Source organism: Leptonychotes weddellii, chromosome 4, assembly GCF_054177405.1.
Source record: "Leptonychotes weddellii isolate Sample4059 chromosome 4, ASM5417740v2, whole genome shotgun sequence".
Classification (NCBI taxonomy): domain Eukaryota; kingdom Metazoa; phylum Chordata; class Mammalia; order Carnivora; family Phocidae; genus Leptonychotes; species Leptonychotes weddellii.
In genome coordinates this window covers 52877761-52901242 of record NC_138372.1, presented here as the reverse complement: position 1 = coordinate 52901242, position 23482 = coordinate 52877761, and the positions used below count along the sequence as shown (strand labels likewise).

At 36.0% G+C, this 23482-nt stretch overlaps 2 protein-coding genes across 3 annotated transcripts in view; one reads left to right on the top strand and one right to left on the bottom strand.

The window, feature by feature from the left end:
• Nucleotides 1–2108, top strand: part of LRRC40 (leucine rich repeat containing 40) — a 47172-nt gene extending 45064 nt beyond the window's left edge. For both annotated transcript variants that reach the window (XM_081818623.1, XM_081818622.1), the window contains one exon: nt 673–2108. In XM_081818623.1, the coding sequence (XP_081674749.1) occupies nt 673–778 (106 nt within the window). In that variant the 3' untranslated portion in view covers nt 779–2108. The remainder of the gene's footprint in view (nt 1–672) is intronic.
• A 4754-nt stretch (nt 2109–6862) lies between these two features.
• LRRC7 (leucine rich repeat containing 7) overlaps nt 6863–23482 on the bottom strand; it is a 508503-nt gene continuing 491883 nt past the window's right edge. Inside the window, exon 29 of the mRNA XM_081818633.1 lies at nt 6863–21688. Within this exon, the coding sequence (XP_081674759.1) occupies nt 21581–21688 (108 nt within the window). The 3' untranslated portion in view covers nt 6863–21580. The remainder of the gene's footprint in view (nt 21689–23482) is intronic.

Here is a 23482-nt window from a genome sequence, read left to right as displayed (position 1 = left end):
AATTAAAAGTCTCTTTATCTTATAATTTATTTCATTAATTATATAAAGAAACAAATCAACCAGTCCTCAAATCTGAAATTGAACCTCATTTTAGAACATGTACATAGACTTTCTGTGTGCATCTGGTCAAGGGAGGTAGAGAGCAGGAATTTGTCGATGTTTCCCAGGGCGGAGGGGGGATATATTGATTACATTATAGTCCTTGGTATATTGACAAGTATGCTCATTCTAATGTATAAATATAATTTAACCATGTAGTATATGGTCATTATAAGATTGAGAAGAAGATGGGTAAAATGGTGGCTCATGTCACAGCTCCTCTGTTTAATAGCTGTATGATCTTGGGACACGTCTGTCTTACTTCTCTGAACTTATGTTTCCTTACCTATTAAATAGGAATATCAATGGTGTCTACATCATAGGATTATTAAGATAATTAAGAGAGTCAGTGAACATAAATTACTCAGCACAATACCTTTCATATAATAAGTATTCAATTAATGTTGTTTGGGTTATTATTGTAGTTCTAATTCCAACTATTGAAATGCTTAGATTTGAAAAGGGACAAATAGAAAAAAATACACAAATTTATTTATGAAATTGCAATTGAAATTAGAAGGAAAGCCTTCTTAATGGAAAATGTTAAAATTCTTAATTCTCTCTTTTATTTAGAACACTACTACTAGATGGAAATCCTTTCCGCGTTCCTCGAGCAGCCATATTAATGAAAGGAACAGCTGCTATTCTGGAATATTTGAGAGACCGGATTCCTACTTAAATTGGAGTTGTTTTATAATCTTGGTCATGTTAATTCTTAGACTTCTTACATTGATAAGTAACGTTTTTCTAAGGTATCGTTCATTTGTAATGGTGATAACCACATACAGTGTTTATGCATTTATTTTGAATGTTTTGCATAAGATTTACTCTACTTTCATTCCTTATAAGATAGTAAACAATTTCTTCAAAAGTGATTTTTTATTTAAGTTAGTTTGATATTTTTATAATGAGAAAGCATTTTTGTAGAAGTGGGATTTTTCCCACCATTTCTGTTCGTGTTACATTTAATGTGACCAGTTGATTTGAATATGACCATCTAATTTCTACCTTTTTGTTAGATATAAAATTGAATTGAATTTTATTCAAAACTGTTCTTTGGCATTTAAAAAAATAAGGCTTTTCCTTACCCGTGATAAGACTTTTGTGATGTGGTTGGTCTTGGTATAAGTTTTAAATTAACATTCACTGTCTCGCTTTTGTTTTAATCCAGTTGAAATGTTTCTTGTCTAGCCTTTTCCCTACATTTTATGAAACCATTTTGTCATAATTTCTAATGTAACAGGAATATTACACGAGATGTAGTTATTGGCAGAGAAAACAGTAAAAGCGTTGTTTAAGTTGCTCTCAGAATTTTGAATTTAAAACTTGACAAGTTTTTTTAAAATGATTTCTTACTATTAAGTTTCCCTACAGTAACCTAGTACTTCTAGATTTAAGAAATTTGAAGGGATTGGATCTGCATATTTTTCCCTCAGAGTGTGTTTAAAAATACCTTTTGTTCTTCTTTAAAAAAGTACTGAAGAGCTTATTTTAATTCTATAGATGTCAGCAACAGAAAATAACTAATAACATATACCACATAGAAGTCTTCGAAATTTCTTAAGTAATTTATTAAGCAGATATTTGTATACATTATCTACTCTGTTGGTCTGTTCTAATCCAACCTTGTGCATTTTTTTTTTTTTTTATTTCCAGGGCCTTACTTTTCAAATTTATTTCTAGTCTTCATAAGACTAAACTTGTAGTCATGTGGAAATTTTCTGAAAGGGAATTTGTTACTGGTTAACTTGATTTAGTAAAAATAAAGTAGAAATATTTTTATTTATACCAAAAATATCAGAGGTAGGCTGATCAGTCATTATAAAACTTACCATGTGATTCTATTAAGTAGCCAATCAACAGAATGTATATTAACTTACATAGATATAGGCAGGTAGGTAGCTAGCTAGCTTTTGGGTGATTGAGGCATGCTCATATTATGAAAAAACTCATTGCTAATAAAGATAAATACTACTGTTCATAATAAAAGTTACATTTTCAAATATTGATTATAATAGTTGTTTTTGGCTTAAAAAAACAAGCCCTTTTCATATTACAACTCTGTGGGTAAGAAATCTGCTTCGATATTAGACAAAAGACACTTTACAATAATGTGACATTTTATTATTTATACAATAAAGAGACTTTTATGTTATTCAAAACACGTTTTTAAATACTGAAAAAATTGAGTACACCAAAGCCGAAAAATGGCTCTGCTATACACTGCACAGCATTATTGTAGTCCCTGTATTTTGTATCTGTACAGAAAGCATCTTCAAAATGCATTCTAATCACATTGTACACCTTTACCAATTAGTGTCAATACATAAAATAAACTGGAGAGTACAGCTTGCATTTGCAAATTAACTGACAAAGTAATTAATTTCACTGATTGAGTAAATTTAAAATATAGATTCATAGGACTCCTTTGCACATAAAATGAAGCAGCTTTCAAAGTCATTATGGTCTCATACTGCAAAAAAACCATTAAGTACATTCACAATCTATGTTAATAAAGTAGTAAATATGTCTTCATTCAGTTTTTATTTACATCAATACGTAGTTCAACTAAAAAGTACTGTTAATTGTGATACATATTTTTAGCACATACAAAAATGACAACTTTTTATATATAATTGAAGCTCAAAATCACAATTATCTCAAAATATTAATTACAATACAGCCATCTCAATTAAACATGTCATGATTTAATTTTTTTATAAAATGGTAAAATTTTTTACTAAAGTAAGCAATTTATTTTGAATTGACTAGAGTTCACCCATGTAGAAAACCTTAAATGTTAAGAGGTGTTTCTTGCCCCCTCCCACCTGAATTTGTGTACAGCCACCTAGGCTAGCAAAGAGACAGAAAAGGCCCCAATTTATAAAGATTAAGCCTCTTTTGCTATACTGCTGTGGCTTGTTGTTTCTTCCATAAAAGCTTTACAAGGGGAGTGTCAATAAACTATGCAATGAAATGCATGCATTAATATACAATATGTCTTTGTAAAACGTTAGTGTTTACCAGTGCACATTAAAATGTTCACAAAGACTGCAAAAGAAGTCATAAAGTAGCATTTATAAAGATCTACCAGTTGCAAACTGAACTTGAAAACTACTTGATAACATGATGAAATTTCTTTGAGAACAGATCCAATTCAAGTTCTTTCTCTGGCTAAAGGAGCTCTAGTTACTTGGCCTTAAGATGTCACTGTTGTGCTGCACATATGGCAGTGAAGTCAGATGTTGAAAAAGAATGAGTCTAGAGACTGTCTTCATCTTATTAAAATAGTGGCCCAGTGTTGCATCCCTGCCTAGGAATTTTTCTTAAAGAAGAGTGAAATATTTCACTAACTGAATTGTAGGACCTCAAAGGAAAAATGGATAATTTGTATGTGTGCACATGTGTTTAGCATTTGAAAACTATTAATTTAAATAGGTGGAATTAGAACTTCTTTACACAGTAATAAAAAGATTGTGTTGTGTCCCCACCCCCAATAACTAAGACCCAAAGTAGTCAGTTGTCAAGCACTTTAGGAATGAAAGAATAATTTTCATGGATACTTAAAATTCTAAAAACCTAGGATCTAATATCCTTTTACTTATAATTCTTTACAGACCAATTAAAAATTTATCACTGTCTATTTAGAATCGCTGCTGTTAATATTTCTTCTCTGAGTAGAAAGAGACCATAGTTCATATTATGGTTTACTTATATACAGCTGGGTCGGGGGGTGCCCTTGGGTGGTTATAAAGTGGGAAAAATGAAACTACAGCACTTAAAACCTTACTTTGCCAAGGTTATTTGAGATAGTCTTTGAAATTTACAAACAATTTAGTAGCTTCACCTCTGATTTTTAACCAGGAAAAATTTGCTCCTTTATATGAAGACAATGCCATTGTCCTTAAGCTTCCTTTAGTCCCCTTTATACACTGAGTCCAAAAAGAAACTTGACTGGCTTTGAGACAAAAATATCCAGCTTATCTGCCTATCAATTATCTTTTTCTTCATTCCAAACAGAAAGCAGTAAGGCTTGCGTTTTCAAGGAGAAAAATGCGGTTGAGGATGTTAAAGGGAAATACCTAAACATCAGAAAGCAGTATAAAACATTTATTGCATTCCATTGACACTGGGTGTCATCAAAGCTAAAACCAAATTTTCTAGAGTAAAACCTAACATACAACATTACTCACTGCCCTGAACAGATGCCTTTTCCACATTCAAGACCAGTAAGAGTCCTCTGAGTGGAAAGACTCTACAAGTATTGAATATAAAATTTATTTTGGCATTACATTCTGAAAATAAATCACTATTCTAACAAATATGGGAATTGCTTCATGTTCTATCTGCCTGAGACTTGCAACTTGGTTTTCCTGTGGACTTTCCAAAAAATTACATAAGATTTCCTGACTAAATAAGAGACGTTCTTTAGTAGAGTGCTGGGGAAGGGGAAGAGAGATGGAAAGGTACAAAGAAATATCATGTGATTTCTTTTGTCCGTTCATCAGATGCTTTCCTTAATCTAGCTACCATAAAAGTCAGTTGACCTGCATACCTGGACGTTATTTAATCTCATTTTCTTACCTGTGCAAAACAAGTGCGCAAAGAAAAACACTTATGTATGTGTGTCTATACAGAGACACAAAACCTGAGTCACAATAAAAAGTTCTGAATATAAGAAAACTTTTCTTAATGTAGGAAAATAATTTTTAAAGGGCCAAAAATACCTTTGTACAATATAATCAGCCGACTTTAAAACTTCAGTGTGCTTAAGTATCACATATTTTTATAAGACCCAACGAAAAAAGGAATCATTTACATTTGATAATTTTCTTAACTAGAGATACCCACATTTTTATTTCTAACATCTATTTTCATTCCCCTGAATTCATTAACTCTTCAAAAAAACTAAATAAAAAGCACATTCAGCATGGGGACTGTTTAATTTCTGATGAACAGTTCCTGATTTTTTTCTAAGTACTGAGGACATAGGAGATTTGGGGTTGCTAGGCATATAACTTACTGCCAAGCCACAGTGGAATTCTAGAATTCAAAATAAAACATACAATCTGTTATTAAGGGAAAGATTACTTGGAAAAATATTTTGTAGGCGGAGTTGGGCCAAAGTCTGCAGAAAGCTATTCTCTCCTTTGCAGGCTCCCATTCTGCAGACAGTTAACTCAAAAACTCCTTTTTTCTCTATGCTCCATTTCCTTAGCTTTTGGTAGGTTTCTTACCTTTTCCTTACTTGAACCCTGAATTGTCCCAACTGTAGCTCCCTTGCTCACATTTGGCCACCAGTTACAAGATTTTTTGCTTCTCTACATCTTTGTTATCTCTTCCTCTTCCTCAGGAGCTCATTCAGTACCTACTTATTCCCTGGGCTGTATACATCTCAGATGCATATTGAGGATATTTTATAGAAAAATGAGTGCAAGTTGCTTCTCCCATGTTGCTTCCAAATGTCCATTGCCATTAGTTAACACATTTCTGTCTGGTAAGTCCTGACAGAAGAGGAAGCCGTCTGAACAAAAAAGGTTCAGTCCTGGCATCTGTAGTTGAATAGGAGGGCACTTGGAATACTTGGATCAAAAGGTGAAGGGATTCTGGGCAGTGGGCCTGGTTGGGGAATAGGGTGGGAAAGAACATGTGGTGGGGTAGGGGATTAGAGGCATTAGCCTAGGGAACTGTAGTCTCTCCCTGCCTTTTTATGACACTTGCCTGAGAATCACTAGAAGGATTTTGTATTGTGCAGAGGGCTAAAAGCAGAGTCACACTTTCTCTGCCAATAGATTTGTTACCATGGGAACCAATGCAGAAAAATGAAAATATGACAAGAAGCTGAGGATTAAATGTGGAGAAAATTGACAGGGAGTTGCTTTCTACAATAGCAATTTGAGCATCGGGGATTTAAAGAAACAGGATGTTCCTTGTGTGGTCAGACCAATGAAAATGGACAAAATGACTCGTTGGTAGCTAGTCCTGGAGGCTGAGATGTGGGGAATGTGGGGAGAAAGCAGTAAGCATGTTGTAGTTTGGATAAGGAGAGCTCGGTAAAATCCAGTCCCATCCCTGGTGAGGTTGAATTCCTCAGCCCAAATGTCAAGTTAACCATATGATCAAAGCTGCCCTTTGAAAGGCAGACTGCTGTAACAATCCTCTTCTCACCCTTCCAAAGCCAGGACATTCTACCTGACAAAAGTATTGCACACTTAATATATTATTGCTTGACACGTTTTCCCGAACATTAAAAAAAAAAAATCACCACAACTTTAAATTTGTGGTTCCCCTCCCCCAACAAGCAGCTACTGTAAGTAACCTAGAATTTAAATTCGCTTTTCATTAAGGAAATAATTATCTCACTTCACCTGATACAAGTCCTCTCTGTGTATACTCCTCTGTCATTCTGGAGTTGATAATAAACTGATTAAACCAGGCTCTAGGAATCCAAGGCAATCTGTAACAAAGACTTGGAAGTTTCAGCAAGGACTTGAAGATTCAGCCTAATCTGAGAAAGGCAGACCTACACATTGTACTTTCAGAGGCTCTAGGGCAACTGCACCATCCTGTCCCCAAGCTTCCCAAAAGACTATTTTCTGAAATCCTGTGATTAAGCCTTATTCCTGTGACTTAAGCCTTTGGCCTATATTTAAATGCAATTGTCCTGAGATGAGGGAAAGTCACACTGTAGATGATTTGATCCTTCCTGGAGAGCTAGTTTTCAAGTAGCAGTCACACCCTTCCCCTGACCCACCCTCCCAACACACACAAAACCTAGAAACACCACCAGCCAGGAAGTAGGATACAAACCATTATTGGGTATCTGTCTGTAGGGTACATCTAACTGCAAATGGTCTGGATAAAATAAACTCTTCGTTCAGTGCTAAGTATACTGGACATAGATTTCACTAGCAATGTTTATTGCTTTCTCACTAATGATTTGCTGTTCTATTTGTTTTGAGTTTCTTACTGAAGCCTTTGATAATCCCAACAATGGGTTCTTGAAATGCCAAAAGCCCGTTAATTCCTGTTTTCCCAAGAATGCTTGGAGAATTCTGAAATCCAATAAAAGTTTCCTCCACTTGCAGAGTTTGGAGGCAAACTTGATAAACAGAGATTTGAGTACAGTGGTCTTGCTTATGCTAAAATAATTTCTTTGATAAATATTCCAGTGAATTTCAGGATTTGAGACTTGTATGGTTGACTTTTGCAGGGAGGAAGCATTATAATAACCTGACCCAGGACTAATCTTTAAAGCCACATGAAAGACTGCTTTATACTAGGGACGGTAAGCACATCTCTTTCTGAGGTGAATAAAGCATAGTAGGGTCTTCACAAGCAGCTATGCCTTTGAATTTGACATATGATAAATAAGACACTGCTTCTTTTCATTTCTGATATGGTCTCTAAAATCAGGTAGCAGATGCCTGGAGGAAGACTAATTGGTGTGGATTAAACTAAAGAATGATTAGCTTTTTCATGACTTTGTACTGGTCTCACGGGTAGATCTTGGACAAACTTGAGTTCCTCCAGACTGGGAGGCCCCTGACACAATTTTATTTAATAGTTTTACCACATCCATTTATTCTTCAGACAAGAATTTAAAACTGTTCTAACACATGTCATGATGTATTGAGAATTATTTAAATTTGATTCCTTCAATTTTTTTTAGCCAGTTTGGTTTCTCCTCTCAGTTTTCTTGGAGGTTGTGTGATTCCCTCTATATCATGTACACTAAGGAGTTAGAGACATAACTTTCACAGAGTTTTCTCTAGTTTAGCAGACAGTTCAGCATATAGTTCACAAAAGAACCAATCTTGGCGCTATTAGGACATTTATTGCTTTCAACTCTCACAAGCATTTGGAAATACAAAAGCTGACTTACGAGTGGAATGATGATATCTGCATAGTAGGAATGTGATAAATAAGTCTAGAGTTCAGCATGCTGATTGTAGTTAATACAACTGTATTAAATACTGGAGATTCACTAAAAGGATAGATTTCAGGTAGATTTCACCACACACACACACACACACACACACACACTCACACAAAAGGTAACGATGTGAGGGGATGAGTTAATTAACTTGACTGTAGTAATAATTTCACTAATGTATTTGTATATTGAATCCTCATGTTGTACACCTTAAGTATATACAATTTTTATTAAAAACAAAAAACTAAAAGACAAGGGCATCACACTCCAAAGCTGTTAAATAAACTGTTCTGTTTAATAGTGCAAAAAAAAAAAAAAGATGGCTTTTTCATGTTGGCCACTGAATATAGGTAGATACAGGGCTTTTTCCAAGAGTTTTCAAACTTCATGTCTAGCAATATGCCCAAAGTGGTACTTGAGGGTCAGGAGCCCACTGGTTAAGTATTGAAGAAGCACAATCTCATTTTCAACTGTAAGCATGCTTCACAATCCATTGCAAATTGTTTTAATAAACTTACATTTTCTAATTTGATGCACACAGACACTAAGTAACTCCAGGGGAAAAGCCACCACTTCCTCTCCAGATGGCAGCTAATTTTCCAGACCATGGTTGAACTCATATACTTTTGGAACCCACCTTTATTATATAGTTGCTGTTTCACCTCTAGGCTAATTCTAACCTGAGTTAAAAACAAACAAACAAAAAAAAACAGACTTAATTTTAACCTCAAAGAACAAACAAAAAGCTGGGCTTTTGTTCAATGTAAAACCATATCTGCTATTTCTCTTACAAGTGTCATCCCTGACGAGATTTTTCCCTCAGAATAATTTACGGGAATTTAGATGGCTACTGCTTCCTCGTGCTTAGAGGTGTTGCCCTGTGGAATTGCAGACACTGAAGGACCTTAGAGAAGGATCTGGGGATAGGCCCCCTGGGCACCGCAGCTCTCTCTCTGGACAGCATGCATGAGACTTGGTCTGTATCTGCATACTTCCAGGCACTCTCTGGTGTTTCACTTCCTAGAAAATTTTATTATAGGTGCTGTTCAAGTTGCTTTTCTTATCGAACTCTAATGGGTCCTGCTCTGTTCATAAACACAAAGCATCCCTCTAATAGTGGGGTGTTTGCTAACAGTAAAGAGTGTGATCTTTTCCTTGTCTGTAAGTGCATACGTATTTAGAATACGCAAGTCCACCAGAATTATGTGCATTTTTCTTGTGTTTAAAATACAAATGAATTATTTTAAAGCAAAGTTTCAAGAGACACCAAAGGTTCACTGTTGTATTCTCTCTTTTCCTCAGATTGATCTCTTCAAGCACAGTAGGCCTTTGTCACTAAGCTCCAGTGCTCTCCTTCCAGGAAGGAGGAACTGCCCTTCAGCCCCTCTGACTTTGGCCCATAAGGGAAAGTCCCTTGGAAGGACAAAGCCAAGTGAAAGTGGAAAGTCAGAACTCAGCTAGCCTAGTGACTATTCCTCCCTGCTATGGCACAGTCTAGATGAGGACTACAATTATTTCTATTCCCATTGTCACCTGAGACATTGTCCTTTTTGGAAAAGAACATATATGAGGGACAGGAGCCTGCCTTCCTAAGGGAATAGAAAACTTTTCCTCACCCACATTATAAAAACAATAAAGCTTGAGGGGCGCTTGGTTGGCTCAGTCGGTTAAGCATCCAACTCTTGATTTTGGCTCAGGTCATGATCTCAGGGTCCTGGGATCTAGCCCCACATCAGGCTCTGAGCTCAGTGGGGAGTCTGCTTGAGATTCTCTCTCTCCCTCCCCCTCTGCCTCTGCCTCTCCTCCCTCCCCAGCCCACTTTCTTTCTCTTTCTCTCTCTAAAATAAATAAATAAATCTTTAAAAAAATAAAAAATAAAAACAATAAAGCTGAAAGGAAACAGCATTTATTAGACTTTCTGTATCTGTCTCCCCACTATACTGTGTTTCTTGAGAGGGGGGACCATGGCTTATTTATAGCTCCCACTGTTCTCAAACTCGTTTGCTCATTAATACTTTTTTATTAAATTGAACGGTACAGCAAGACAAATTTAATTACTGATAACTTTTTAAAAAGGGTAAGCACACAGATTGGCTAGAGAGCAGATCTCAGGATGGTCCAGAGGATGACCTAGGAGAGAATGCTTAAACAGCTCTCTAAGCTAGATCTATTCTAGCCCCCACACAGGCCTGGATGAATCCTCTAAATATGGGTATAATATTGTGGGGGTGTAGGTGAACATGCTGGAGGCTTTTATGGAAAGTTTAAGAAAGAAAAGAAGAAGAGAGTATAGTATTTTAACTTTGAGTAGTTTATGATAATCTAGGTCCCTAGGTCACAGGGATAGTAACTATCATTTTTCAGAAATACGTGAAAACCTTAAAAAAAAGTGACTGATGTGTTTGTGTGTGGTGTGTGTGTGTGTTTGAGAGACAGAGTCCCAAGTTTGAATTTCTCTGGGAAGTGGTCACAAACCTATATTTGTAATGTTTGCCAGCAACTTTCATGTTTTTATAAAGAACATATATATCATAGTGATGACCTGCTAGAGAAATCTGTCTTGATCATAACAAGACTATGTGATTCTATCAAGTGCAAAATACTTATTGCTAGTTGAATGACACCACAAGTATGGCTGAAGAATTATGTTCAAAGGCCAATCTCCAAAGAAGGTTAAATGAATTTCCTAAAAAAGAGCACACTATATTCATGGTTCCTGATCACGGGGCCAGAAGGAAATGGTTTCCTTTGCAGGAAAACACCAGAGGATTTAAGTAGTTTCACATAGACTTCAGGAAAGAACATGTTTTCCTTCTATTTTTGCTTATGGTTGGAAGAAGGAAAGATTAAATGGTTGGAAGAGAAACACCATGAACCCACAAATAAATAGGGCTTTGATGGAATTAACAAAGGAGAGTCCCAACAAGGGTGCTGGCTAAGCTGTGAGGGTGAGGCTATAATTAGCTTAGAAGAGGTAAACAATAACATTCGGCTTTTAAAACTATGATCCAACCATCAGAGGCTCTGCAGTCCCAAATATCTAAGAACCAAAATAGCTTGAGGACACATGTCACCCAAACTGCCAGAGGCTTAGACTCTACCTTCAGTACCCAGACATTCTGCCTGGAAGAAGAGGGGAGGGGAAGATTTTATACTACTCTTTGAATCTGATTATCACTTTATGAGGTATCTTTTGAAATACATTCCTTATGTACTTTATAATTAGGTAAAATATATTATGCTAATTACACAGTTAAAATGAAAAATTAGGAGTTGATATTAGATGCCTATCATTGTCAGATGTCAGCTGGAAATAAAGCCACACACAGATACACACATATTCAGACTGGACTAGTAGAATTATGTAAGGAAGCCTGTGCTAGGCACATTTAAATCCCAATGTTTAAGTTTTAGAGAGGTCATACATAAAAATATGTATTGTAAATAATGTGTAGCAAGTATCTTTCTACATATTTGGAATGAGCATATCCGAAGGAAGCTTAGTTAAAATAATGGCAGATAGGCACAAAATATTTGGAAATCCCAAGCAAACTAGAGAACTATTAAAAGGGCAGATATAATAATTAGCCTGAACAATTGGGAATATCAAAACTAAATCACACATTCACCAAGGCTTAGAGAGAGAGCAGTCTCTCTCTCTTTCTCTCTCTCTTTCTCTCCCCCTATGATTGGGATTCAACCAGAGAGGTTTAGTCCAAAATTATAGAAACTACTTAAAATAAACTCAAAGCTCTTAATTTGTTTTCTTATATTGTTTAAATCTAAAGCATTGTTTCAAATTAATTATCTCAAAAGAGTATATAAATGGTTGTTAACAGTTTTATCAACAGTTTATGAACAGTTACTTATTCACGGTTACATCAGCACAACAGGTATGAGAATGGACTGTCCAGAGTGTGCGGTCATCCAAGCTAGAGAATTGCCAAGACAAGGATATAAAATATAGATATAAGGGCTCTATCTAGTGGCAGCTCTTCCTAACTGCAGATATGCTCCTAAAAAGTACGTGGCTCTAACTATAGATGAGGATAATATATATCTGATTTAAGCCCAGCAATTTAAATGGAGGATCTTATTGGGATGAAACACATGTTTTGTTGCTTTATCAGGGTGGGTTACTGAGTTAAGTGGCAGCCTCTTCTCTGGAGGAAATTAAAAATAGCATTAATTCTTTCTGGGAGGTAGACAGATGAACCAGATCTTCTCAAGGTCCTTTTCTATCTTATGATAGAGCAATAATTTTCCTCATTTCCCCCCAGAATTTGCCTATGGCTATCTTGTTTGATATTAGCCTTTGTTTCAGAAAACTGCCCTGTTATTATTTTTTTTTAGTGAGATAACTTTTGGTGATTTTCCTTATACTGTGAAGTTGCGTGTCTAAAAAATTATCCACTACATTATGAAAGTAGTTTCTGGAAATAAATAGCAATGAAATGAAATATAATGCTACTATATGTCTTATTTTTCATTTTGAATTCTTTCTAATTCTAGAAGAGTGGGAGTGAGGCCAGGAGCCAAGGAGAGCTGAAAGATCACTCTTCCAGCCAGGAGAGAGGAAGGGAGTTCTGGGGCTGTCTGAAGGAGGGGTGTGGTCACCAACACATTGGAGGGTGTGTCTAAATCTGAGTCTGATTTCTGTCATCCAATTTCTCTCTGTTCTTCTCTGTCAGTCTTTTATCTCCCTTCTTTTCCCTTTTTCGTTCTTCTCTAATAACTTACTGATTTCTCTCCTTCATCCAGCCCTCAAGTCTGCTCTCACTCTTATTATTCTAAAATACTCTTACTTAAAATAAAGCACTCTTACTATTCTGAAATATTCTTACTACCCTAAAATGTTACTCTCTCAACTAATAATTTACTTTTCGTTTTTCACTTCAATTTGTTCAAGCAGACATTGGTGTCCTCTTCCTCTGTAAATATATAAACACTGGGCTATAAGACCCAAATGTAGACCTCTGGAGAGTTTGAGGCACCATACTCTTAAAGAAAATGATGATGAAAGTTTCCTTCAATGTATACTTTTGGCTCGTAGAATTTAAAAAATCCTGAAAAGAAGCCATCATCAGCCAACTAGCAAGTTCTCTTCAGGTAAGGAGATAGCAAATCCCCCTCATACAAAGAAATAAAAAGACAGAGGCAGATGGAGTAATAAATATTATTTGTATAAGCAAAAAAGTAGATGAGAAATGGATTTAACTTTGGCAATATTTCACTAAATTCTGTAGTCAATGTGCTTTGCAACTCAAATGGAAAAATATGGGAAATATTTCTGAGAGAAAGCTAAGAAAGAAATGCTTTACTTTGTAAGGAAATCAAGATCCTATGAGATAATAAAGGAACTGTGGTTAGGAGTGTACCAACCCAAGGCTTTCCCCTCTTAGACACTGTTTTTCTTTTCAGGGGCTAGATTCCACTCTTTATCCCCCCTATAATGGAAGTATCTAATGAAGTTATTGCTAATGGCAGCATAAATAGCTTTCTCTCTACTCTGATATCAACAGACCAGATTCTGACCTCTATAAAAGTTTGGCAGGGGGCATGTGGTTTTATCAAGGAACCCAGATTTTCTGTGATCTGTCTAGTCATCATGTTAATACTATAGCTTCTGCGGCTTTTCTTGATAAATTTGGCTGGAGTATATGACATTTTCACTTTAGGGATACTGGTGGTAGAATCTGTCCATGAAAAGATGCCAAAATGCAATGTGTAAACATTGTCAGACTGAGCTATCGCTAAAGGCCTGTGGACAGACTCTTTTTTATTCTAGAACAGGCAGCATGAAGCAGAAGTTTCATTAAATTTTAGAGCTAAAATAGGGTGGGGACTCCCTCTTCCCAACTACCTTTCCCTAACCCCATTCCCAACCCAACTCTCTTAACCATTCCTCATGCCTCCCAATTTTAAAAATAGCTTGCATAAAGTAATCTACCAAGTCACAATATACACGTAGAAGAGCCTTAAAAGGGGTCTAAAACTAGATCCAACTATGCACTTTTGTCTTCTCAGTTCACAGACTCACATCACCTCTCTAGGCCTTGGGCCTCCGATAAAATGAGGGAACTGGGTTTGATCATCTCTATGATGCCTTTAAGGCCAAAACCATGGCTCTGTACGTTCAAACTCATGCATTCATTTCTCTGAAATATTTCTGGAATCTATATGCATGACTTCTTCCAAGATGAGAAATAAAACCCAAACAAATCAAAAGGATAGATGTTATGTATTCCAATTCAATGAACAAAAGCCACTTCTTAAACTTTTTGGATAGTGTTAAGGTCCTTAGAACATAAAAGAGAAATTAAACAACTGCTGACGCACAGCAGAGGAACCTCAAAGGTCTTAGAAGAAATACTGAGGAGGAAGGGAGAATTAAAAAAAAGAAAAGAAAAGAAAAAACAGGCATGGTAAATGAACCGAGCAAGTGAGAAGTCTATGGTTTAAGATTGTGCAAACTGGACACCAACTTCCCGTTTGATTCAATATTTATTGTGTTTATGTGCCAGGCCTGTCATCCATTAAATCATTGTACAAATATTTATTGAGCACCTACTATGACAGGCACTAATGATACATGGTGAGCAGAACCAGATGTGCCCTCTGGAAGCTCTTCTGTCTAGAATGCCTCGTGTACAGTTTAGAGGAGAGAAAGCACAAATTACCAACCAAATAGCTATGACCTTAGGTGGAATGTGGTAAGTACTATAAAAAATACCAAACATTAATATGACTCTATTACCATAAGAGAAATTTCTTCCAGTTAAGATTAAGGAAAAGTTTTATGGTGGTGGTGATGCTTGAGCTGGACTCTGAAGGCTGCATCTAATTTTGATAATTTAGAAAGGGAATGGGGAGAGGAAGACATTACGGTGGAGGGACCAGTGCCGGTAAAAGCTGAGGTTGAAAAACTCAGGGAAAGTTAAGGATTTCTAGGTGTCAAAAACACTGATTATGTACAAATAGGATGAAGAAAAAATAAGCAATTCCCAGATTCAGAGGAATCAAGCTTTCCTTGGAAGAATAAAGAGATGTCTATGATATGTAAATATGTATGATCCAACCTCATGCAAACAGTATATACATGGGATGGGATGAACAGCATGCAGTGAAAATGTCCTTCGCCCAACTGAAGGAAGTGAAGTAAATAAACAGGAAATGCAGCGGGCTGAATGAATATTCAGCTCATTGCATTTCTGAGTGCCTCATTCTAATACTGGATCTTGAGGACTCCCATGCTCCCTGATAGTCTATAAGAGACCGTATAGTCTATAGAGACCGATAGTCTATGAGAGACCATAGTGGTCGTAGGAGCAACCCTCTGGGGACGCAACACAGAAGAACCTCTTCAGTTCAACAGCCCATGCCTTTTAAAGTACTGACTTCCGTCTCTTTCCCCCAACATGTCAGGGGCATTTAGACACAGTGCCGGGCCAGGTGGAAGCACCATTTTTCATTATATTCTCTCTCTTCTTTAGAACAAACCAACTGGCAAAAATCTCCTCCACAGATTCAAGGGACTGTGTTTGCTACTTATCTTGTCCAGGAAGTCTCTACTCTTGCCACTTCTAGTCTATCAAATATTGCCCTACATCTTGGTAAACATTGATAATGACTTTCCAAAGGCCGTAAGACCCAGTAGGGAGAACTTCTATAGCTCCCAATGGAAAGCCACACTCAGACCCAGAAGAGATTTGTCTAGATAAAGATGCTACTTCCTTTTGCAATACGTGGGCTGAGGGCAGGGACGAAGGGACTCACCACATTGCCTTGTACTGTCTTTTTTTCTGGAAGCTCTCTCATCTTCCCACTTGCTTGTGAGACTCTGTACAGAGGAGACCATGTTATATCCCTTGCAGAGCCTGGTTTATAGTTGATGCTCAACAAATATTTATATTTATAGACATTGCACTTACTGTTTTCATTATGTTCTTCAATAAAATGCCCCCAAATGTTTTGAATTTTGAACGACGTACCTTAATCATCTGAGATTCAGCTATAGGAATTGTTTTCCTGTGGAGTGAATATGGAGTTTTCTGATGAAAATTAAAGTCTCTGTACTAGGATATTTTACTCCAGGTACAGAGAGACCTGACTGTAGGATGCTTACTCATGTTATTTTAAAGACGGAAAAACAAAGAAACAAACAAACACCTGGCACAAATAATACAATTGTGTAACAGTGATAGTTTTAAGAAAAATATATATATACTTTTCAAACTAGAGAAAGATTGGATGATTTATTTAACTTTTTCTCAACACTCATTCCCACACACATTGAAAATTATGCTAGGTTTGAAAATAATATTTGTGAAAGTTTGACTCATGGCTTTTTCTTCGGGTCAGTCCTACACTGGTTCCAACACCAGACTAAGAAGAGTCACAGGATTTCAGTGCTTTCTACATAAACACTGCCTGGATTTCATAATCTTCCACTCTTTGAGGTGCTGCTATTAACAAAACTAGGCCAAAAAAAAGGTGTTTTGGAGCATAATCTGGGGAGATATCAGGACAGCTGCAGAGATATCCTGCTCTTTGGTGCCTGTCTTACATCCAGACCCATTTCTTATCTTGCTTCATGCTCAGTGGGATGTTACAAAGTATGAGCTGACTGCCCTACAGCAAAATCCAACTAGGGAAACACTAGCAGATGGAGTAATGCTTCTAAACCTTCTAAGGCTGGAACCAGTGAATTATTTCCCTCCCCTCAGTTTTCCTCTCTTTACTTCCCCCAAAACTGCTCTCAGGGAAGATTATGATAATCACATAGTTAAGAGTCCAGGGGAATTCAATATTCCTAGATTTTCATCTATTCTTTTTAATCAAAAGTTGAGTGTACTTTTCATCAGAAATCTCTGAATTCTCCAAAGTAGAAGTCGTGCAATTTATACCCTCACAGGAGAGTGTTTCCAAACCATTCTCTTGTAGTTAGTGTCAAAGGCGAGGAAGATTGGAACCTGTCCCGGTAACAATCAGCTAACAGGCTTAGAGAGAGTCGTCAATATGGCAAAATTCAACATCTTAAAAACAGAAGTGGAACCATGGTTCTATTAAGGCATTGCCACCCTTACCCTTGCACACAAGTTTGGTTTGTTGTTGTCAGAGACATAAGTGCCCCACTTTTGCACCTGGGTTAATGCTAGTACTCCAAGTTCCTTGGTCACCTAAGGAAGTTCTTCCCAAACCAGAAGTTGGAACCATCCGTAGATATTCAAGGGTCTCCAATGAGAACTCTAAGGGGGGCCCCCAAAAGTTCAGAATATAGCTACACAACTTGACTTCATCTGCTTTGAGTTTTGTACAGTGGGGTGTTCAGAAAATACATTCTCTGAAGAGTTTAGATCGAATGAAGCTGAAGGGATGCACAGGAGAGCTGACACCCAGGATCTCCTATAATAGTAACCCATGTGCTTTCTAGAGTGCATGTCTGTTTTTCCCCAGCCCACATAGTATTTTCTTGCTATCATGTATACCTGGGCAACGGTCTTACTGAGCAATGGGGCAATATTCTGGGCCAAGGCAGGATGCTTTTCTTAATGGAAAGTAGTTGTATTGCTAAGGACACAAGTTCATGCAGGTGATCTCAAATCTGGAGATTTCTCCCCCGACCCCTATTCCCAGATGATCAGGTCACTACAACCATAAGACAGGGCACATCACCAACCCAGTGTTTGAACATTTTATTGAGCCTCAGAAAGATTTAGCATTTCTGTGAGAGGAACTTTCCTGGGAACTCGACCCTGCTTTTCTCGATACTAGATAAAGGACCCATCTTCTTAACTTACTGGAGTCCATTATTTGCATAACTTTTTACTGACCCAGTGTTTTAATAAACCCGCTGTTTGGTCAGTATATCAAGAATCAGTCAAACATATTGTCTGATTGAATTTACCAAAGGCTTAGAGCAGTAGTCCTGTACCAGCATGCCTATTTACCTGGGTACACTGTATTGTTGCCTCTTGATAACAGCAGATCCATCAGAATAGACATTCTTGATCTGGGTGCCAATGAGGGGGCAGAGAATGACCGAGGGCAGTATTACAAGCCAATGAAAAGACAAGTTGACAAACACACTATGTTTTCCAAATATTTAAATTTTCATGGAAATATTTGATTTGATGATTTACAGTAAAATGTTTTCCTACTCCCTTCATCTAATCATTCTGGCAAATTCAAATACTTTCCACTTAATATTTGAATGTGCAAATCTAATTTCTTCATTTTCCTCTGTCTGGGTATACTATCTCTTTAGTTCACCCGCTGAAAGATATCTCAGTCCTACTTTTTATATAAGCAATTATATTAATAATATGTGTGCTGTCATCTTCAAGATTAAAAACAAATTAATGCTGATTTGTCATCCTCTCTTTAAAACTGCTTTTCATCTTGAAAGTGATAATCCAATGTAAGACCTAGAAACAACTGGGATTGTTTGATGTTTATGCAACTAACAGTTTTAATTAACTGGGACACATGTATTTTATAGGTTTCAATGAGCAATAAATTAGCATGATGTACATATAAGTATGTTACACTGACTTTGAATATTCCTTGTCAAAAGTATACCTATATTTTGAAATTACTATGTTTGTTAAGGTGACTTCTATTGTCTGGAAACCAGGAATTATCATAAGAGAGCTTTTGTGGGCAATGTATTTTAAGCCATGTCAGTAGTTTTAAAAATTGTCCATTAACGTCTATTTGGCTTTGCAAAATCTGCAGGAATTCTACCAATACTTTTCAGTGCTTATTCTTTCCACCCTGATCTTTCCCATTCCCCTTCATTGTGTCTTACTAATCCACCAGATCGAGGCAACTTCCTCAGTAGGAAGATCTCAATAAAAATCAAAGACCAAGAGGCGAGTCTATTGGAATCATGAATTCCACTCCTTTGTTGTCGTCGATTTTCTTTTTTAAAAAGGCACACCTTTAACTTTTTTTTTTTTTTTTTGTGGGGAGGGGTGGTTAACATAAACCAGATTCTAATTTCAGGGAGCAAAACCAGTTACTCCAAAAGTCAATACTGGGAAATTAATGTATTTTTGGTTTAGATCACCTATGGAATAAATTCAATTTTTTTTAACCTGTCAAGTAATTAGTGATTTTTTTCAATCAATCTAAAAAAAAAATGCCTCTTTTCATTATTACCTGCCTTTTCTCAGTAGGCAGCACAGCAGTACAATTGACAACGAGGTGCTTTGAAACATCAGATTTCTTTTCCAGTGGGTCAGGAACGCTTTTTCTTTTCCTCCTTTCCTGTAGTACAGGAAGGATGAGAGCCCGGGGCCAGGACACTGTTGTCACATCAGGAGTGGAAGAGGTGTTTACTATGATCCTTTTAGCTTTGTGCCTCAGAAGCATCTCCTGAAGCCCTGGGTCTGATGTGGAAACCTGACATAAGAAAAGAGACTTGGGTGGTCCTCTATCTGGCTCTTCTTCCACCTCTCCCATAAGAGATTAAACAAAACTGATGGGATGAGTTGAGATGCTCCATTGCCAACCAAACTACACCTGGGAGTTTGTTTTTCCTTTAAGTGATCTTGTGAGGCCGGTGGGGGCCTCCATCTTGATTAATGATGATCATCCTATAATAGCAGCCGGAAATGGTGGTACCATGGTTTGGTGTGAGTTTTTGACAAAGAAAATTAGGCTCTTGAAAGACATTTCTCATCAGAAACTGTCGATATATTAAAATGCATTTAAAAGTTACTTCTGGGAAACATATTAAATAGGCCAATCATTTAATCATTTGCTAAATGTCAAACCCTATAAAATCATGGTATAATGTCACCCTGACATAAAGCAACATCAAAATTAGTGCATCATCTATAAAGTGAAGTATCATTTGCCTTCAAGTGACAAATTCTATTGCCAAAAAATACCACTGTACTTCTAATAAGTGACACTCATTTTAATAGACCCTACAAAAATACAGTATTTTCAATGTCCCCCATAAAACAGTTAACTTACAAATATTACTCTCAGAGCTTTGGTGACATCCATATATGATACTATTGTGAAAATCCTAATAGAATACTTGAAACACTAGCATGTAAACTAAATCCACTATATATATATATATATATATATATACTAGTATATATATATAATATATATATAAAGAGCTATGTGGAAATATGAGAGAGCATGCATAAAACCAACTCTGGGAAATTATTCTGGAATTTTAAATTAATATTCTAATCAAATTAATGACTAATATATAAAAGAAGTATTTTAAAGGATTATAAAATGAATTTTGATCATTTATAGAGGAAAACAATTCTAATGTAAAAATAATGAATTCTCTATTAACTATGCTTGTCTTTCAGTAAGACAGAACCCATAATTTTATACTTTGAAACATTTTTGGAAAAAAAGTATTTTCTCTATTTTTGCCCCCCAAAACAGGCACTGAAATTAACAATACAGGTAGACCACAGCTCTGAGAAATTATATTTGAAGTTTCATATTTGAATACCAAAGTTTTTTAATCATCCACCATAACTTTCTAACAACGGTCTTTCTTAATGATAAATTTTATCAATCTCCAAAACTCATTTTAAATTTCTTAAAAGTAGCAAATTAGATAAAGCAACACACAAATAAATTCCACATTTACAAGTAAAGAAATCACAGGGGCTACAGTTTATAATCAACATAAACTTGAAAGAAATAAAGCAATACCTTTCCTGCCACCCATCATTCACTGCTTAAATTTGTGGTGAAAAAGATTTATCTATAATGACCTTTTGTCTGTTTCTTAACTCTGTGTGTATTGTAATTAGCTAAAGGCATTGAACAAATTAGTTTGTCCTATTTTTAGTCCGGTCCCAGAGATAAATGGCTAATTTATGAAATATTTCACTCTGTGTTATGAGAATTTAGCAAATGAATATGGAACCAAATATAAACACTTTATACCATATGTACAGTTACTTTCATAAGGCATTATCATGTAATTTTTTATTGAAAAAGATTCAATATAGTAAAGTCTTATTTTAAGATATAGTTTCTTTCTCAATCCGAGATGTTTAGTTTATGAAAATATTGTTTTTCTCTATATTCTTTTTGTATATATGCCAACATATACCTGTGCTAGAAATATTTTATGGGAATTACAATTCTTTATATTTGTATTTTCTATATAAAGGCATATACAACTTTGAGGCAGTGTTTTTGATGGAGAGCAGAATTTGTAAAGAGCTTGTATGTGCTTCCGTGCTCCGAAATTATATGAAATCCACTTCGAGAAGAAACTTATTTGATTAAAAAAAACAAAACAAAAACAAAAACAAAACTGCACCAATGCACAGCCAGAGGCTGACAATTAAAACTAATACATAACCACATGAACATCATATTTATATAGTTAACATTTTTAAGGATGATCAGTGCTAACATATAGTATTATACATTTGGCACTAATGTTTGCCATTGGTCCAGCAATTGGCAAAATTTGTTTCTATGTATAAATTTATTTTTGAACATTAGGTCTGGCTAAGATGTATCTTCACTATTTATAAAAAATATTTAGACAGTAAGCTCACGTTGAATAACTAGGTCTACTGTGTTCTGGAAACTCTTCAGTAGTAATACAGCTTTTTCATGTTCCATATGTACAAAACTATGTCCATTTGCCTGTAAACACACAAATAAAACAGGGCGATCAATGCAAGATATTGTTTGTCACCTCACCATTGTTTCTAATTGTAAGATTCAAGGGAATATTGAGCATCCAAAAGCTATCAGTTTTTAAAATTCACAATAAAATTCTAACTATGGAAACAACTGATTAATTTCACCCAGCTTTGATTCAATTTATTAATTCAACAAATATTTAACAAGCACCTAGTATTTCCTATTTAAGACTGTCCTAGCCACTGTGCTGATCATAGAGATAACCTGGTGAATAACAGATAGATACATTTGAAATATGGTAGTTGTTCTGTGGTTGTTGTTTTGATTTGTTTTGTTTTTGCAGGTACTTAGTTGAGATGTTTTGGAAGTGTCCACAGGACCATTGCCTTCTTGCTATATAATTACTGATAGCTTAATCCCATCATCAAGGTCAAATATTTCACTCATGACACACATGATTGCACACTTATAGTCTTATTAGATCTTATTTTGACTCACTGAAAAGTTCTTAGTTTATACATTTTTTGTTTTTTACGTTCTTTTTTTTTTTAAAAAAAAGATTTTATTTATTTATTTGGGAGACGGAGGGAGAGAGGGGGAGAGAGAAAAAGCATGAGCAAGGGGAGGGGCAGAGGGAGAAGCAAGCTCCCCACTGAGCAGGGACCCTGATGCAGGACTTGATCCCAGGACCCTGGCATCATGACCTGAGCCAAAGGCAGATGCTTAACCGACTGAGCCACCCAGGCGCCCCTACATTTTTATATTAAAGAGATCATTTTGGGCGCCTGGGTGGCTCAGTCGTTAAGCATCTGCCTTCGGCTCAGGTCATGATCCCAGGGTCCTGGGATCGAGTCCCGCATCGGGCTCCCTGCTCGGCAGGAAGCCTGCTTCTCGCTCTCCCACTCCGCCTGCTTGTGTTCCTGCTCTCGCTATCTCTCTGTCAAATAAATAAATAAAATCTTTAAAAAAAAAAAAAAGAGATCATTTTTACTTCCCCCATTGTTAAATGCAAGTATATTCATTATTTATACCAGTGGTTCTCAATGGCATCCAATATACCTAAGAGATCCACCCCTCAGAGGTAAAGCACACTGACATTAGTAACAGTGAAAATGTCTGCCATCTTCTACTTAAGAATCATCAGTCTATGTATTCAAAATCCATTTTAAACATAATTAGCCTAAGGTTACAATTTTGGCATTCAACTGGTTATTGTTTGACATTTCACACGCTTCTCTGTTGTGAGTGCTCTTTTTTTGTACATTAAGTTACAGATTCTCTTGATTGGAATGATTTTTACTATTAATATATAAAGAAGTGGATCCCATAAAACTTCACTGTCATTAAGGCCCAAATAAAACGCAACCTTACTGAGACTTGGTAGGAATAATTCTTGGAAATTTAATGACTAACGATTATGTAACTATTTTCCTCACATCTGGGACTCAGTTGATTTGGAAGAGTCAGTCAAATTGACTACTTGGCAAAGCACAGATAATAGAGCTGGTTAATTGATTGACGTTTTCAGTTTTCAATTGACTGATACTAATTTTGGGAACCCATTGCCTTTGTTGTTTTACTTTTTTAATGCTTTCTTAAAATATGGTTAATATTTCAACTAACCACTCAATATCTCACTGTCTTTGGCTTTTTAAAATTTAAAACAGCAGATCGCAGTACTGTATAGTCTTTATAACTTAGATGAAAGTTATCTGACACATATTTTATCACTATATTTTATCATTAATTGGTTGGTTAATGATATGATAAAAAAAAGAAGGTCCTAAAATATTG